We start from the raw sequence: 17,843 nt of genomic DNA, 5'->3' as shown, positions 1-17,843 counted from the left end.
GGCGAAGGGCACGTCGTCGGCGAATCGGTGCTCGGCGTGCGGGAAGAAGGTATGACCGATGTGTTGTCCCGCATGGGCGGTTGTGGTGGTGTTAGAGTGCGCCGTCTCGTCGCCAGGGTCCCGGTGGTTGTCGCTTGATTTGGTGATTGTGCTTTTTTTATGTTTTCTTTTCTTAATAAGGGAAAAAGGGGGAAATGACGAACATGGTTTTAGGTGGTGGAGGAGATGAATGTTATAGAAGGCGTGATATGTGATATTTAGCTTATTCATTTTAATTTAGTTGTTTTGTTTTTTTTATTTTTTTTTTAATTTCAATTGATCGTGTTTGCTTTGTGGTTGGTGTGTTATCGATGAATGCGTTATGGATGGAAAAAAGAACGTGTGGGAGAAGGTAAAATGTTAATTCGTGCGGTTCGGTGGGTGTTGTTGACGTAAAGGGTGAAGCTCGACTCCGTCGTATAAAAATGATAGAATATGTAAATGTGGAAATTCTAAGGGTTGGTTGTTAAGCTTACGAGTTGGTTGTGAATGTTACGGGTTGGTTGTTAAGGTTACGCGTTGATTGTTAAGGTTACGGGTTGGTTGTGGAGGTTACATGTTGGTTGTGATGATTACAGGTTGGTTGTGGAGGTTACGCGTTGGTTGTGGAGGTTACGGGTTGGTTGTGAAGGTTACACATTAGTTGTGAAGGTTACGCATTGGTTGTGAAGGTTACGCGTTAGTTGTGAAGGTTACAGATTGATTGGTAAGGTTACAGGTTGATTGTTAATGTTAACTTCACAACCAACGCGTAACCTTCACAACCAACGCTTATCCTTAACAACCAACCCGTAACCTTAACAACCAACGTGTATCCTTCACAACCAACCCGTAAGCTTCACGACCAATGCGTAACCTCCACAATCAACGCGTAACCTCCACAACCAACCCTTAGAATTTCCACATTTGCTTATTTCACCTTAGGAAATTCGATCAATTTATCATATCCTTTACCCTTTTAGTCTTAGTGTCCATATATAATCATACCTCAAAGTGCCCTCAAAAGGTGATTGTAGGTCCCATTACATTGTCACAGGGGTGGAAATAATTTTCCCCAAATATTAAAGTAGTCACAGTTCAGTGATGAGATGACTCTTACAAAGTACAATAACAAATATGAATGAAACACTCTAGCCAATCACATAGCCAAGCTGTCAAGGCGATTAAAGTGATCATGTAATTAAAATAGCCAATCTAGAGTGAATAAAATGTTACGAGTTGATTGTTAAGGTTACATGTTGGTTGTGAATATTACTGGTTGATTGTTAAGGTTACGCATTGGTTGTGAAGATTACAAGTTGGTTGTGAAGGATACACGTTGGTTGTTAAGGTTACGGGTTGGTTGGTAAGAATAAGCGTTTGTTGTGAAGGTTACGCGTTATTTGTGAAGTTAACATTAACAATCAACCCGAAACTTTAACAATTAACCCGTAACCTTAACAATTAACCCGTAACCTTTACAACCAATGTGTAACCTCAACAATCAACCCGTAACTTCCACAACTAACACGTAACCTTAACAACCAACCTGTAACCTTCACAATCAACCCGTAATACCTTTACAACTAATGCGTATCCATCACAACCAACCCGTAACCTTAAAAAACAACACATAACATTCAAAAACAACACGTAACCTTCACAACTAACATGTAACACCTTCACAACCAAAACGTATCATTCACAACAACCTGTAACAACCAACCTTTAACCTTCACAACCAACCCGTAACCTTCACAACCAACGCGTAACCATAGCTGCTTCAACCTCAACAATACTTGGCCTTGGTGGAAGAGACCTATGGAGGTTCATGATCTCTTCAGTGACTCCATTAACTGATTGCAACAAAGGACCCATCTTTCTTCAAAGTTTGAGAAACCCAGATGAAAAAAGATCACTAAAGGACTTATAAAGAGAAATCCACATAAAAAATGAGATAATATCAACTCGTAACCTCCTCCACCGCCCTATGCACCGCCGCCCCGAGCTCTTTCGCCTTGATCCTCATTTCCTCGTACTCCTCCCCCTATCACTCTCTTCAAAGCCCCGACGATCTCCTCCACCGTCGCCACCACCGTCCCCTTCCCGCTGTCATCCTTCCTGAACCCCTCCCACATCCTCACCCCTATCCCTATCACCTCCACGACCATCTCCGCGTTGATGAATTGCTCGTGGAACAGCGACCACGTCACCATTGGGACTCCAACGCTCACCGATCGTCTGCGACTCCATGGCTACGACCTCCTCGATCTCGAACTCCTCGCTGTTGGAGCTCCGGAGGACGATAGTCTTCTTTGAATCGTTGGTGGCCACCATCGGGAAAAGGGATGGAGGAAACCCTTTCAAATCATCACAGATAAAAAAAAAGAGAAAAAAAGGGTATTATAGTCTTTACATGTTTAAAACTTTTGGTTTTTGTGTTTTAGGGATTCAGAGAATAATGAGTTTACTTTTGGGGGTTTTGGGAACGTTGAACAAGCATGGGGAGGAGAATAATTGTTAGGAAATTAGGGGCCGGAAGCAATTTCCCCAAATAAAATTCTGAGGTGGACCCCACTTCACCAAATACACATATAAGTACGTGCTCCGAGCACAGCTGCCGTCGTATTTTCTCCTCATCAGGACAAAAAACTCAGAAATCCTTAACAAATCCCATCGTCTTCTTCCTCTCCTCGTTTCCATTCTAGTCAACCCCCAAAATCCCCCCGCAAAATGGGCAAAAAGTCCAGTGACACCGGCAATCGCCGGTCACTCCCCCTCCTCGTCGCAGCCCTCCTCGTCTCCTGCTCCTTGGCCTACATGGCCTTCTCCTTCCCTTTCCATCGCCCAAACCCAAGAATTCTCACTCAGAACCAGAATCTAGGAGTTGGGTCTTTGAGTGGGGGCTCTGAGGAGGAGTGCTGTAGAGGGGTTGAGCACTTGGAGCTTTGGGGGTCAGCGGTGAAATGGGGAACGGATCACAAGTTCAATTCTTCTGTGGGTTGCTGCAGAGCTTGCAGGGCAATGTGCGGGGGCGATGATGGGCCTTGTTTGTGTGATTCTTGGGTTTTTTGTGGGGATAGGGAGAGGTGCGGGGAGAAATTTGGTGAGGTAATTGAATTTGATTTTGATGGGGGATTTTGTTTTTTTTTTGTTTGTTTTAGATGATTTGGTGAAATGGGTGTTGGAGAATTTTTATTTTTATTTATAAATTGTGGTGCATGTCGCTTTGCAGCTGATTCTAGTGATATGTTTGGCTAACTTATAATTTGGGGAGGTATAAGTTGAAACTTAAAAATTTCTGTATTTCTTGTTTTTAGGTTGCTTAGTGAAATGGATATTGGTGAATTTTCATGTTTAAGGTAATTTGTGGTGCATGTTACTTTCCAAATAATAGTTGTTGGTCCGAGGTGTTATGGTGAATTGGGTTATAGGAAGTGTTTATATGGACAAATTTTCAAAACCATCCGCTTTTAAAATTTATTTTTAAAAAACGACCCATTTCAACCTTAATTTTAAAAATCGACCCAGTTGGTTGAAACTGGGTCAGTTTTTGAAAAAAAAATTTCAAACTTCACGGGAGTTGAACTCCTGTGAAGTTTTGTTATGAGAAAAAACTTCACGGGAGTTCAACTCCTGTGAAGTTTGGAATTTTTTTTTCTTCAAAAACAGACCCAGTTTCATCCAACTAGGTCTGTTCTTGAAATTAAGGTTGAAAGGGGTCCTTTTTTGGGAATAAATTTCAAAACCGGATGGTTTTGAAAATTTGTCTGTGTTTATATTGATTGATTTTAGTGATACATTCAATAAGCTTTTCTTGTGGTAATTAGTGTGGAAGTAGAAAAGATAGAGTTTTAATAAATTTCTAGTGCTATTGGTGAAAAATTAGGTGAGGGAATGGAACTTAATTATTTTTGGGTTGTGTCTTCCTTTTTTGTTAAGTTATTATTTGGTGAAATAGGTATTGGAGAATTTTTGATTTTTTTTGGGATAAATTGTGGTGCATGTCCATTTCCAGCTTGTCTTTATTGATATTGGTTGGTTTGGTTAAATGGGTTTTGAGAATGGTTGGTGGGACTGATTCTATTAGAGTTGGCGTCGGGGGCAATTGAAATATTTTACACATTTCGGTTTTGCTGCTTAATTTTTTTAGGTGGTTTGAGGAGATGGGTTATGGGAAATTTGGGGTTTGCATGCGGGATTCTATGGGCAATTTTGGTAAAAATGGTCATATAAGTATTTAACTTCTTTCTGTTGAAACTCCTAGTTGTTTTTTTTGCAATCCTTTTATAACATGTACTTGGTGTAAGCATTGGACATTTCCTTCTTTATTCTGCCATGATATAGGGGAAAAAGGAGTGAACTCCATCTGTTGATTCTCCAACTCAATGATCATGCTTCTTTAGTAATCAAGGAATCTTGTAGACAGAGTCTTGGTGAAAAAGTTAACACTTCGTTCATATATGATTTAACCGCACCAGATTGTGACATCTCAACCGCTATTCTAATAATCCCAGCTTAAGGACTTTCAAGAATCTTTTGTAGTTAGATTGACATTTCTAGTTAAACTGGCTTATGGATGTACAAAGTATGATAAATATTGCTATCTGAGTATGCTCCATTGCTCATCACATATCAGATGACATCTTCTTGCGACTTTGAAAATTTATGCTCGTCTGAGGAGTGTAATAAGATAATGAAAATTTCAACTCACTGTAAAATACCTGAATTATGATTGCTTGCTTGACTTCAGTGTTGGTTGAAGAAACAAAAGGATGTCCTATTTCCTGCTTTACAAGAGACTGGGGAAAAGGTTATCTGGACTTCTGGGCTTATTTTTGGAAAAGGAGAGGTATTTACTTTCTTTGATTTCATTACATTCTTTTACATTGACATAGAACTTTTATGTACACTTTTCTTATTTCATTATATTATACCGCCTATGCGCATATCTGCATCATACCAAACTTGTGCAGTGGATTATTCTATCATCTTCCAGTGCTCTTACTTGTTCTATTAAATGTGCAATTAGGCAGGGTTATTACAGTTGCCTGTAGATCAGCCTTATACGATTTACTGCCTGCCCCACTCTTGGCACGGTTAACCCAGCTTGGAATTTGCTCCAGTTGATAAAGGATTGCCAATAAAATGCTAAGCAATAATAACATTCATAACTCAGAATTTTGCTTCACAGTGATTCCATTGCATGGGGAAAATGCTTACTCAGTGATAATTGACATAAGCTAAGTGCCAAGTAGATTACTTCTAGCAGGCTTTATACTTCCTGCTGGCTTAATTCGCTTTTATTATCAGGGAGTCAACAAACCTAGTTAACGATGTTATGACTTCCATTTTGAACAGGAACTTAGTAACACCATCAGACAACACCTAAATATCGTGTTGTGTGATACATGTGTCCAACACGTCGAGTCCTTTCTGCACAAAAGACTTGAGTAGAAGTATTTGTCTCACAATTTGTAATTAATCCATAAATTCCAATTTCATGCGCCTGGCTCATTGAGAATTATTGCATAGAGAGAACATGGTCATTTTGGTTCGTATCATCCTATATCTTTCTTTTTACCTAAAAATTTGAGTAGTACAATATATTCTTTTAAAAAACCCCTGGTGTCATGCTAGATCAGAACAAATGTATTTCATTGTAGACAACTAGTTCCGCAGTCTCTTTAACTGTCCTAAGGTATGTTTTTCATTTATTAGCCCTTTTCTTTTAGCTGAAATATTGCTTTTCCAGCCTGTCCCACTTTCTGTTTCCTTACTCTTCTGATAATTAATAAAATTGGAGCATTTTTTGTATGTTCTCTATTTTCAGTTCATTTGTCGCATAGCTAATTTATAATAATCTTCATTTCTCATAAGTCATCCACACTAGCACTTTAGAAATTGGGAACATCTTTAAGTATTTGGTGTTTCTTAACCAAAATAACATGCCAAGTGAAGAATATATTTCTAGGTTCAATATCTTTTTACTGGCTTGTAACTTTTGTCAGGGTTAAGGTACCCAACCAACTGAATATGGTACTCCCACTGTTTTAAATGTTATATTTTCTTACTTTTGGTAAATGTATAAGCCTCCCAATTCTTTGAGAATCTTACATTAATTTTTCCATCCTGAAGATTGGAACCATCATATATCAGTTTCCTGATACTGGTTCTATGGGCATAAACTTAAGGAATTGGTAATCTCAGAAATTTTCTCTACTTTTTCTACCTCATGCAGGGCATCGTTGGTTTGGAAACTGATCATGGAACTCTTCATATCAAAGTAAGCACTATTCTTCTCGCTATTGATCTTGAGGTGAAAGATGGTTATAAGTTCTAATTAGTCACTCAACATTATGAACCTTCTTTAGATATTCCTGAAGCTTCTTGATCCGACCCATATAATCTTGATCTTCCGCACATAATGTAAAGGGCTTGACATCAGCACATGGTCCTTCAAATTGCACGGGTCCTGGGTTCCTATACATGTCACCATAAGCTAACTTGAAGCTTTCTGTTTAACAACCAATAATACATAAAAAGTTAACATCAGTCCTGCAGTTGACAAGGCAACATTAAATAATATCCTTGCTGAATGCTGGGGCAAGACTGGTTTCATGATGTATACGCAAGATATATTTGAGTTTCTAATGTATGTCATACTATTCTCTTAATATTTTGCAAATCATTTTTTCACACTGGAATAGTTGCAAGCTTTGTAGCATGGGCTATTCTATTATGAACTTGTACCTGTTTCAGACATGTCGACACCCTTATCCAATGTTGAAAATAACAAAAATGAGTTATGTAACGCTTGTCCTCTTGTTAAGAGTTAAGGAAAAATTGCAAAAAAACGTAATGTGTAACATATGTTATATTATTTATTAATTATTTAGATATTTTATAAATACTAACAATACATAATAACTTTAATACTTAGAATCATCAAACTTTTCAAACATAACATCACAATTATCAAATATAAAAAATATAGTATCACGATTTCTTAACAAAAGTTAGTCCTCTATGACCAACAACCATTCCAAAAAGCATCATCAAATGATCAAGTTAACGTTGTTACATTTAAGGCAATAAAAACAAGTCTAAACAGTTCCAACTCTCGAGTTCTTAACTTCACAATAATATTCTAATTCCTAATCAAGTTCACTACATCAACGAAACTAAACATGATTATGTAACAACAATAAGAATTTTACATATACGGAGATTGCGTGCAAACTTAATTTCACAAACTCCAGTATTAACTGAAATTTGAAAACTAAAACCTAGTCGAAATCAAGTAATAGCTGAAAGCAATTATTTAACCAACACAATTAACCCACTAATTAATCTCAGCACTCTAATTTCGTGACATATCTTAGAAATTTATGTTGAAGGTAAAGTAATGGAGCAACAAGTTTGATATGATTTATAGTAAATTGGCAAGATAAAAAAATTGAAATTTGGAAGGTAATTTTAGAATTATTGTTTATTTAAAGGATATAAACTGAGATGCCTGATATAACTGAAAAATAAAAAATTTACCTCACAGGAGTCATAGAAGCCGCCGATAGCCAAAGGAGTTTAAGAGGAGGCAAAGAGCTAGAATTTGGGTTGGAGGAGGCGAAGAGATCGCATATTGGAAAGAAGAAAATAGGGTGATTGGGACTAAAAGGGGTAGGGTTTAAATGATTTGGACGATGGAGACACATCAATGCGTAATTAGATGCAATTTAACCTAAAAAACTCATGTTAACTGGTTATATAACTTAATGCACATTTAATGCAATACAACGTATTTTTTGGGTTAAACAATTTCATGTTTAAATGGGTGTATTACCTAACAAGAGGGCACCGTTAAGTTACAAAATGGGTTATAACGGGTTATGTAATGGTTTTTTTAAACACCATCCTTATCATGCGCCAGTATTTATTTGCAGACTCCTTATACATTTTTATGACTACAGAAGAAATAGATCTTGGGTCTTCAAATTTCTATAGGGTAGCTCGATGTATCTCACTTTTTATATTTAAACATATCTAAACTTATCATAATTTCATGCAAGTAAAATACTTTGATGGGTTTTTCCATTAAAGTATATTGTTTAATGTGTAAGTGGAAGATCATAAATACTAGTTTAAACATGTAATGTGAAACACGAAAATGTACGAGAAGGCAGAATGTGCCCTAGAAAGCACCCGACAAGTGTGCTAGATTAGAGCATCTATTAAAATTGAAAGTAATATCATTGCACATATGTGCTCAATTGTTGTCTACATATATTTTATATCTCCTTGTCCTACATTTAAAGAATTATAGCGTCAGTGTCAGTGTTCGTGTAGTATTCATGTTCCTCGACCGCGTCCATGCATCTTAGGTTTTAAGTGTCATGCAGTTGCATGAGCGAGTACAATGCAATATACTCTGCAATATCTGACATTTATCAGATGAAATATATTTATGACGTTACTGAATGTTTTTAAGATGATACATCAAGTGATTTTAGACAATCCATTAGTATTATTAGCATGATCACTAATTCTCTTGTTGGTGCTTCAGTCCAAAGCAAATTTGAATGTTATGAAACTAAAATAAACTGTAACACTGTACAGCTAAAAAAGGGCTTTGCTATTGGCAAACTCTCACATTAGTAAGAATACACATAAAATATTTGAGACAAATATTCTGATATATCTTTGATCATGCTTGCTTCCAACTGATTACCAGAAGAATTATGTGCGTCTTGGGTGACCCCTTTAAAATTTGGCGATCATGAAAGTTTTTTCTCGTATTTTGTTGTCCTTCCAGATTTCTTTGCCTTGAAGTCTCTACTCTTGTTCTATGTTTGTGATGAGTGATCTTTTACAAAACTATCTTCCTTACGAACTTGCTTCTAGGAAATAGATTTTTTCTGCTTGGGATGGACATTTAGAAGAAAGGATATATACTCTTGAATTCCAATCTCATTGCTGATCTTAGTTTGGTTCCAATGAACATCATGGAAGGAGGCAAAAAGTCTATTTTGCTGGCTGTCCACATATGTGTAATATTGCATGGCTATAAGAAATTTTTATATTTCAATTGTACAATAGTGTTATCTGCCTATTAAAAATTGATAAAAAAGGATTTGTTAAATTTCAAATGTGCAGAAGTAATGATTGCCCTTTTAGCCAGCTACAGGCAGTTTAAAATGCATAGCTAGATATAGGGTAACAAACATGTCAGTCTGAGTAAGTTTTTGGTTGGGTTAAATTAGATCTTACCAAGAAGTCTTACATTAATTCAAGTTAATTAATTACGGTTAAGTTTTCAGGATGACTCCAACCCACCTTTCAGTAGGTCATCAACCTGAGCCAGTCTGATAAGTTTCTTAGTAGAATCAGATTCAACTTTGATTGTTGATCAAGTTTAAATGAGTTAGAAAATTTTTTGTGTTGCTCTCCTGGAAGTCGAACAATTTTAACTGAGCATGCAAAGCTGGTCAAACAACAAAGTAGACCTTTGCACTGTTCAATCAATTACTCATGCTCGACCCTTTTCACCCAGTCAATTGCCAATTGGATAAAAGAAACCACTTCACCAGATACTTTAAGTTCCCTGCAGTGATCAATGATGCAAACTGTAATTTTTGTGTATTTTATAAATTGACTTATATAAAGGCATCTACTTTTCTAAGAGTATAAAATTTAACCAACAACTACCTTGTATATGTCTTTGATTGACATTTTAAATATGCTTTATTATCTTTTTATGCATTCTGGAGTAGATTGTCTTATGAGCAAATTGCCCTTTAAGCAAGTTCTTCTAAAATGTTTTCAAGTCAATGAAATTAGTTTCAAAAACTTGAGGCAGTCAATGTATCTACACTGTGCGATGGGCAATGACACCATGATGATAATTTTATCTTTAATTTACATTTTAAGCAATTATTTAGACTCCACATTTATGATCCGCATTCTTTGGCGAAAGAACTCTTCAAAAGTATAGCTTCGATGCCAATACTTATTCAATGTTAAAAACATTACAAATTATCGAATCTATGGGCAAATGATAGTGTACACATGCCGTCGTATTCCCTCTCTGGTAGAATGTTTTGAAAGCTGGTTATTGTTTTTATGGCCCAACAAGTCTGCTCTAGTTCACATGCTAAAACAATCAATGACAACAGAATCCCAAACTTATGATCATATTTTAAGAATCTCTTATGCAATTACGGCTATTCAGAATTCCAATATCAGACATTGGAATTTTCTGCAGAATCATTGTAAACATTACTGTCACTTTTTCTTACCTGCCTTTGCCAGTCCGCTTCCTTTTTGGTTGTGTCATACTGTCGTGAATTCAAGCTGGAGATGAGTTTATCAAGTTCATCATTTTTCAACATCTTAAGTCTGGAATGCCATGCAGTATAGTTCTTTGGTTATCTGATCTTCTTTGTAGCTGTATTCTTTTGTTGATCATTGTTTCCCTAGAAAATTTCCCATGCCCCTCAGTAAACTAGCACAAACTGACTGTGAAGTCATTGGGAGCATGTTTTGCTCACATTCACTTTTTGCATATGTTCCATTCATCAAAGTGATCTGGATAAGTAGATGCTTACTTATTTGTTTGGTAGGAAAAACTAAGGGTAAATTTCACAAAATCCCCTTAGAAGTTTGGCTCATTTTGAGATAACCCCGAAAATGTTTGAGAATGTCATGTAACCTCCAAAACCTTTTCATTTTTCTGATTCTACTTCCCTATAACCCCTAAATTTTGGGGTTATCTAGAATGTTTTGGGTGGTTAATTGACGTTTACATAGTTTTGGGGTTATCTTAAAATGGACCAAAATTTTCGGGGGGTTTTGTGAAATTTACCAAAGAAGAACTATGTATTGCTAGCATGGAGGGGTTTGTAGAGCTTGAATTGCACTGATTTAGATGTTTGTACTGTGTAATTGTTCATGTGTACCTGGTATGAACTTGTCCGATTCTCATCTCTGCTATTTATCCAATTTTCCTATTATTTATTATAACATCCTTATTCTCTTTTTTAGGCACTAGAACTGCTTTTGTTATCCTCTTATGATATTAAGATATTTTGACTTGTATACAGCTTATGCCTGATTGTGCTCCATATTCTGTGTCATATATTGTCGAGCTATTGGGATCACGACATTGTGCTGGTTGCCAATTTTATAGGGCTGAAGGCCGAGGAAGTTCATGGGATTCTCAAGGGAATCACATCACAGATGTAAGTTACTCATGTCTTGCACTTTGGATTACTCTTTATTTGGTGCTTTAATGATCAAGATAGAGAGTTATATGGGCACATTCGTGAGTATAGTCCCGCGATGGAAAGGATAAGAAGAGTGATGGGTTTACATAAGAGTTAGGCACCATACCTAATATATTAAGCTTTTTAGCTTTTTGGGTTAAAGTTGGTTCTTAGCTCTATTTAAGGTCCATTTAACTCCAATTTGGGCCTGATTTCTCCCTTCAGCAATGGGTAACGGAAGCCCATCATGGGTGATCCGGATAGTTAGGAGGCTCTAATACGGTTCCCATGATCTTCGGTCCGATTCCGGACTGGGTTATCCAAAAAAGAAAAAGAAAAAGGGTATCTGAGCCAAGGTTTTGGCTCAAGGAAAATTGAACTCCAAATGTGAAGCATGAAGTTGTCAGGAGATTTGACTATGGCCAAGAAGATCCAAGGATGGTTGGCACTTGGCATGTCATGTTGCACCCATGGTCGTCGGTTTAGATAAAGGTCTAGTTAGACCACAGGTTGTGGGAAGATTCTAGGGATGTTTGTAGGCATGTTACTGCTACATTGCTACTACTTTAGTGTAAAGCCGGGTTAGTCCATAGATGGATGGTGCCTGAGATTTCCTGTAGGGATGATGATGGTCTGGTTAGTCCATAGATATTGGAAGATTCCATGGATGTTGAGTAGCCATGTCACCTTCCATGGTTGCCTGTTTAGATCAAGTCTGCAAAAGATCCATGGTTCCCACTGGTGATTGAACTATACTCACAAGTGAGAGGGCATATTGTTGGGATATTCAAGTGCGAATATAGTCTTACATTGAGAAGGATAAGAAAGAGTTTGGATTTAAAGAGAAGTTGGGTTCACTTCCTAATAGCTTAAGCTTTTGGGTTAAAGTTTGTTCGTAGCTTCTATTTAAAGCTCATTTAACTCCTGTTTGGGCAAGATTTCTCCCCAACAATTTAACTATTTATAATCTTCCAAAATTAAAATATTGTGGTTCTACAAGATTCACATCATGTATGGAGTTACTTGAACAGTAATGCTATATTGTGCATAATTTTAAGAGTGCAACTGAATCAAACAGCATCAGCCTTATGGAATCTAGAACCTAAGCTTAAATCTGTTAGATGATGATTACATGGTAATATGAGCATCCTGTCATAGAGTTTGCTTAGTTTGACATCTTTGGCGACCTATACTTGACATTTTCATAGTTAATTTTCACTATTTTATTAGAACTAGAGTCTTAATTTCACATGTGGTATATGTATTTAAATTGAGAATTTAACCAGAAGCATTTAAGAAAGAACAATTCTATAAGCCTGACACTGGTCTAGAAAGGGATTGCCACTTGGTTTGCTTTCACCAATACTACACTACTAAAATAGTTCTGGTTGGAACTGCCATTTCACAAACAGCTACTGCTTTTTTCTCGGCTAAAATTAGGGTACAGGGTCTAGATGAGCAGTAAATAAATCCATATCTGTGGTTGGAGTCCTAAGCCTTCAGCTGTCAACCAAAGCCATCTCTAGGTGCTCGTGTCTATTTAATGTCCATAATTAATAATAGATAAATTCTATTTATGATGCATCTAAAGATGCTCGTTCCCCTAATCTTTTTCTAGGATGAGGCAACAACAACAACAACAGTAGAAATAAGAACTATTTTTACACTTGGGTCTATTTAAGCAGAGGAGGCTGTGGCAACTACGTAGGAGGCAGTCCTACTAGATGATGGTGTATGTGCTTTTGGAATTGCGGAGGAGGGGTTAGTTGGCTTCGAAGAGGGTAGAGAAGAGAGTGGATTCTTTGGTAGGGGTGAGTTGGTTTGGAAGAGGGTAGAAAAAAGAATGGATTTTTTTTGGTAGGGGTAGAAATAACAATTGAATGCTTCATTGTTCCAAGGAAAAGAGCATGTTTGGAAATCTTAGGTTATAATCCATAGGTAGATTATAATCCAAGTGGATTAAAATGTTAGGTGTCTGGTAAATTGGGTGGTTTATAATCCATGTGAGAAGAGAGAAGGAGAAAGAAAGGAATGTGAAAGGTGATGTTTTTCCTTTTTTTTTCTTTTTGTTGGTCAAACGTGTGGAGGATTATAACTCACCAAAAAATGACTAGGATCCTAGGTTATTTTTTGGTAGATTATAATCCAAAATAATCTGCTAGAAATGGGGTTATCAAACAAAAAAAATTAGATTATAACAAAAAGTGAATTATAATTCACTGTTGACCAAGTTAACGAACATTGCCAAGTTGGAAATTTTGGCTTGAGAAAGGAAATTTAGGAGGTAGCGGTTGTAGGGCATAGAATAATAAAAGTGAAGATAAACAAGTTGCTGCTCTTTCAATATATATGGACTCGGGCGGTGTAAAAAGCATTAGAAATAAAGATTAAAGGAAAACACCTCTTTGAGTGGAGTATTCAATTATCTATCATTATTAATTATGGAAAGGTAAATAGGCTAGAGATTGTTTCGGTTGACAACTCGAGGCTTTGAAAATCCAACTATAGAGATGGATTTTAGTTGACAACTCATGTTGACTCAGTACCCTAATTTTAGGGGAGAAAACATTTGCTTTTTATACAGTGGCAGTTCCATGTGCAACTGCTTTAATAGAATAGTATAGATGGAAGAAAGCTAAGTGGCAGTTATCAAGGGAACACACGGATCTAATTTGTTAGTATTTCAAGAAAAAAACATTTGAAAGGGTAAGGAAAATGGACACATGAGGAACTCAATGTACCATGTGAGTCATATGTAAAAATGATTAACTTTTCCAAGAAACCGAATCTTAACAGATGTCATGAATTGAAAATTTACATATTTAATGATAATATTTTATGGCCATAGAGTTAATTTTTCATTTCCTTTCCCCTGTTTTTATTGCTTGAATGTTGTTCTTACTACTAGTTCTATTTGCTTTTTTAGAAAACTGAAAACAAATATTAGAATTTAAAATAGGTTGAAACAAGTTTTCTTAAATATCTCCTTTTGGTGCTTGTGTTTCTCTTTTAAAGCAAACGAACTTAACGCGTATCTTTCAATACTGTATTCCTTTAAGTTTGCATCTATCCTATCCAAGCTATTTTCTTAAATACGCCTGCATACTCCAGTATCTAACCAAACTTCATACTCAATATCTGATCAATGTTTTCTTTTTTTTGGTTCCAATACACACCATACCAGGTAGTTGTCATTACTATGCATTTTTATTTCACCCTTGAACTTTATTTATTGCACTTAAGCCCCTAAACGTGTCTCACTTAGCCTTCCAATCCAAGCAATCACTGTGAACAGGTAATGACATCAAGTAAGTGATATTTTTTAAATCCTTCAAAGTTCACGCGTGTTAAGCGGAATAAGCAAATTGCAAGGGGGTTGTATGCAGAAATTCACCCTTTTTGCTATTAATACATGCAATTTAGCATCTCAATCCTCTTCTAAATTCCTCAACCATTTTACTTCCTTTAAAATTTATAGGCATCTCTCGGCCCTCCCTACGCTTTAATCCAAGGAACCTTAGAAGCCGAGGGTGTCCCGTTCAAGAAAATACCGACGGAAGCACGCCCTACGATAAGAAGAGGATCGGTTGCATGGATCGGGTCAGGCCCCGAGTTCTTCATAAGTCTAGCGAATCACGATGAATGGCAAAGAGCATACACGGTCTTCGGTTCTGTTCTGCCTGAAGATATGGAGATTGCAGAGAAGATTGCTGGACTTCCGACGAGATCAGACGTCTGGAATAGTTTTAATGTTTCGGTGTTGGAAAAACCTGTGCATTTGAGGGTCAGGCGAATTCATAGAGAGTCAGAGCAAATGTGAGCTTGTAAATGAAAGAACTACAGGTTTCTTCGTGATTTAGTCATGCATCTTGTGTGTGTGTGTGAGTTTTTTCGAGATGCCTTTATGAGGTTTTTTTTTTCCTTTCGAATACGTGCTTCACGAAGTCAGATATTTAGTTTTTTTTTTTATTTACATTCTAACTCCTTTAATACAACCTATCAACCAATATTAGTTAATGAAAGAATGAGAGGTGGGGGGTGTTTTTCTTCAATTTCTAATTCTCTCCTCTTAGTCCTCTATGAGATTCTTATAATGAATAGTGTAATGGAAAAATCTTAACCCTTTGTTACTTCGTGAAATGGTTCTAAACTTCTAATCCGTGTGAAATTAAGTTAGACGTATCTCAAAGAAATAAGTTTTTTTTTTTTTTTTTGAGCTAGAGGAGGAGAAACACATGATTTTACTTGTACTAGATTTTATGCATGTGTAATGCATGTGGTTAAATACTGTGATTAGATATTTTTGGTTTATTTTCTTACAAAAATTTGTTCCTCAATTACTCTTTGATAATTTTTGCCCACTTTGATTAAGTATTTTTGGTTTATTTTCTTACTAAAATTTGTTCCTCGATTACACTTTGATTATTTATTTATTTGATGTTTGTTTAAATAGACTATAGCCGGTTAAAATTTTTATGCTGATAGTTGAATTGTCAGGAGATAAATATAATCTAAAGCCAATTTAAATTTTTATTTCATTTTGATTGGCATGAAATAGTGCTTGACCTGAGAAAGTATAGTGTTATGAAAGTGAAAACACTTGAAAAAATAACATTATAAAAGGAAGATGAATAATAAAGCCAACGATTCAAGATGATTGATTTAAAGTGGGCTAAAATGACAGAAAATAGTTAATGAAAAAAAATCATGTTAAGCTTATTTAAGTAAATAAATATATCAAAATGTAATATTAACATCTTTAGGGCTAAAATTTAACTAAGGTTAAGTCTATATTTTTTCTATATGTAATATTAATTTTCTTCATGATAATTTTTCTTACAGTTTGATATATTTTTTTAGATTATAATATTAATATTTAATTTTGATATATTTATTTCATGAAGAAAAAATATCATGAAGGAAAAAAAATCATATTTAGGGCTAAATTTTATTGGGAAAAATGTGTCGGGGTCCAAAAGCTGGAAAATCATGTGACGAGGCCCCTTGTATTTTCCCCCGTGTGTATAAGCCCCAAAAAACAGCCTTTAATATTTTCAGGCCCCTCCACGTCAGTTGTATACAAAAAAAGAATTGTATTTTATGAAAAACCCAAGTTTGCCATTCTCCTTCGTCCCCAGACGGTATTGTTGGCCTTCTTGTTTTGATGATGATTTAACAAACAATTTACATCTAATATTGTTTGTCTAGTGTTTGTGATTTGTATTCATTATAGACAAACAATATGTTGGAGGGTGGATGGAATTGCGCCATAACGATCATATCAAATGGAGGTTGGCGGAATAGTGGAGTGAAGTCTTGCTATAAAGTTAAAGATCCAATTACAAGCTTCATCCAAGTTTACCAAGTTGAGCTACAATGAAGATCAAGATCAAGCTTGAGTAACATTTAGTTTAGGAGTTTATATTATGTATGTTAGTACTTTAAGCTCAATCATATACACACATACACGTATTGGTTTTGTATATATATAGTTATATATATACATATATGTTTTGGTTTGATGGTTTTTAAGTTTTAATATGAAACAATTTAATATAATTAGAAAACATATTTTTGTTTCATACTTATATGCATACATATGATTTCATCAATATCAATTTTATTTAGTTCAATGAAATCATGTTTTAGTGCATTATATGTGTATTTTGATAAAATACTACATCCATTATTTATAGACTTCATAACAATATTGTAAAGTTTTAAAATATGGTTTAGGCAAAATGTCAAAATTTATATGTTTACATTTCTATGTTTTGGACCTCCTTACAAAATAATGATATTTTACATTTGGGAAGTCCTTTTTGAAAACCAGTTTTTGTAGCATGTTTATTATCATGTTTACAATCATTTTCTAAAGTTTTACATTTTTCTGATTTTATTTGCTATTTTTAAAAGAGCTTTGAAAAACAGATTTCTGTTTAAAACAGACTGTGTGCATGTCTAGAGTCGACTCATGAACAGTGTTGAGTCAACTCATAAACTGTTGTGTAGTTTACATTTTGTTTCTGATGAGTCGACTCATAAACATCATGAGTCGACCCAGACAGGTTGAGTCGACTCATGCCTGTCATAAGTCGACTCACAAACTGTGCTGGAAAGTGTGTTTTGTTTCTGCTGAGTCGACCCATGACTTCATGAGTCGACCCATGCATGATGAGTCGACTCATGGATTTTATGAGTCGACCCATAAGTTATTTTTAGCCTATAACGGCTAGTTATGAGTCGACTCATGAACAGTGACGAGTCGACCCATAACACTGTAACGTCTATATTTGTACAGAATCAGATTTCTGATTCTTGGGCTTTTTGGTCTTTTCCTTTGGGGTTTTTGGCTGAGGTTTTGGGTGGCTATATAAACCCCCTTTGCTCTCATTTTTCAGTTTACCCAAGAGAGTGTTTTAAACAAGTTTTAACAAGGGTTTGTGTTTGGTTTAAGTTTTGTTTAAAAAGCTTTTAAGCAAATTGAGAGTTTGTTTTGTGATATCAATTGCACAAGAGCTTGAGGAGATCAACCATTGGTGTTTGAGCATCCAATCTTTCTCC

The 17,843-nt window shown here is 35.7% G+C and overlaps 1 protein-coding gene across 1 annotated transcript; it reads left to right on the top strand.

Annotated features, from left to right (window-relative positions):
• On the top strand, window positions 2,644–15,244 carry LOC109838900. The gene is made up of 5 exons (XM_020407329.1): window positions 2,644–3,129; window positions 4,772–4,870; window positions 6,260–6,304; window positions 11,118–11,255; window positions 14,758–15,244. The coding sequence occupies exons 1-5, from the start codon at window positions 2,752–2,754 to the stop codon at window positions 15,097–15,099; spliced, it is 1,002 nt and encodes a 333-aa protein (XP_020262918.1). The 5' UTR covers window positions 2,644–2,751; the 3' UTR covers window positions 15,100–15,244.

The sequence above is a fragment of the Asparagus officinalis genome, chromosome 4 (genome assembly GCF_001876935.1).
Source record: "Asparagus officinalis chromosome 4, Aspof.V1, whole genome shotgun sequence".
In the NCBI taxonomy this organism is placed as follows: domain Eukaryota; kingdom Viridiplantae; phylum Streptophyta; class Magnoliopsida; order Asparagales; family Asparagaceae; genus Asparagus; species Asparagus officinalis.
The sequence above is the reverse complement of the archived record's forward strand: the minus strand, read 5'-3'. Positions and strand labels throughout refer to the sequence as shown.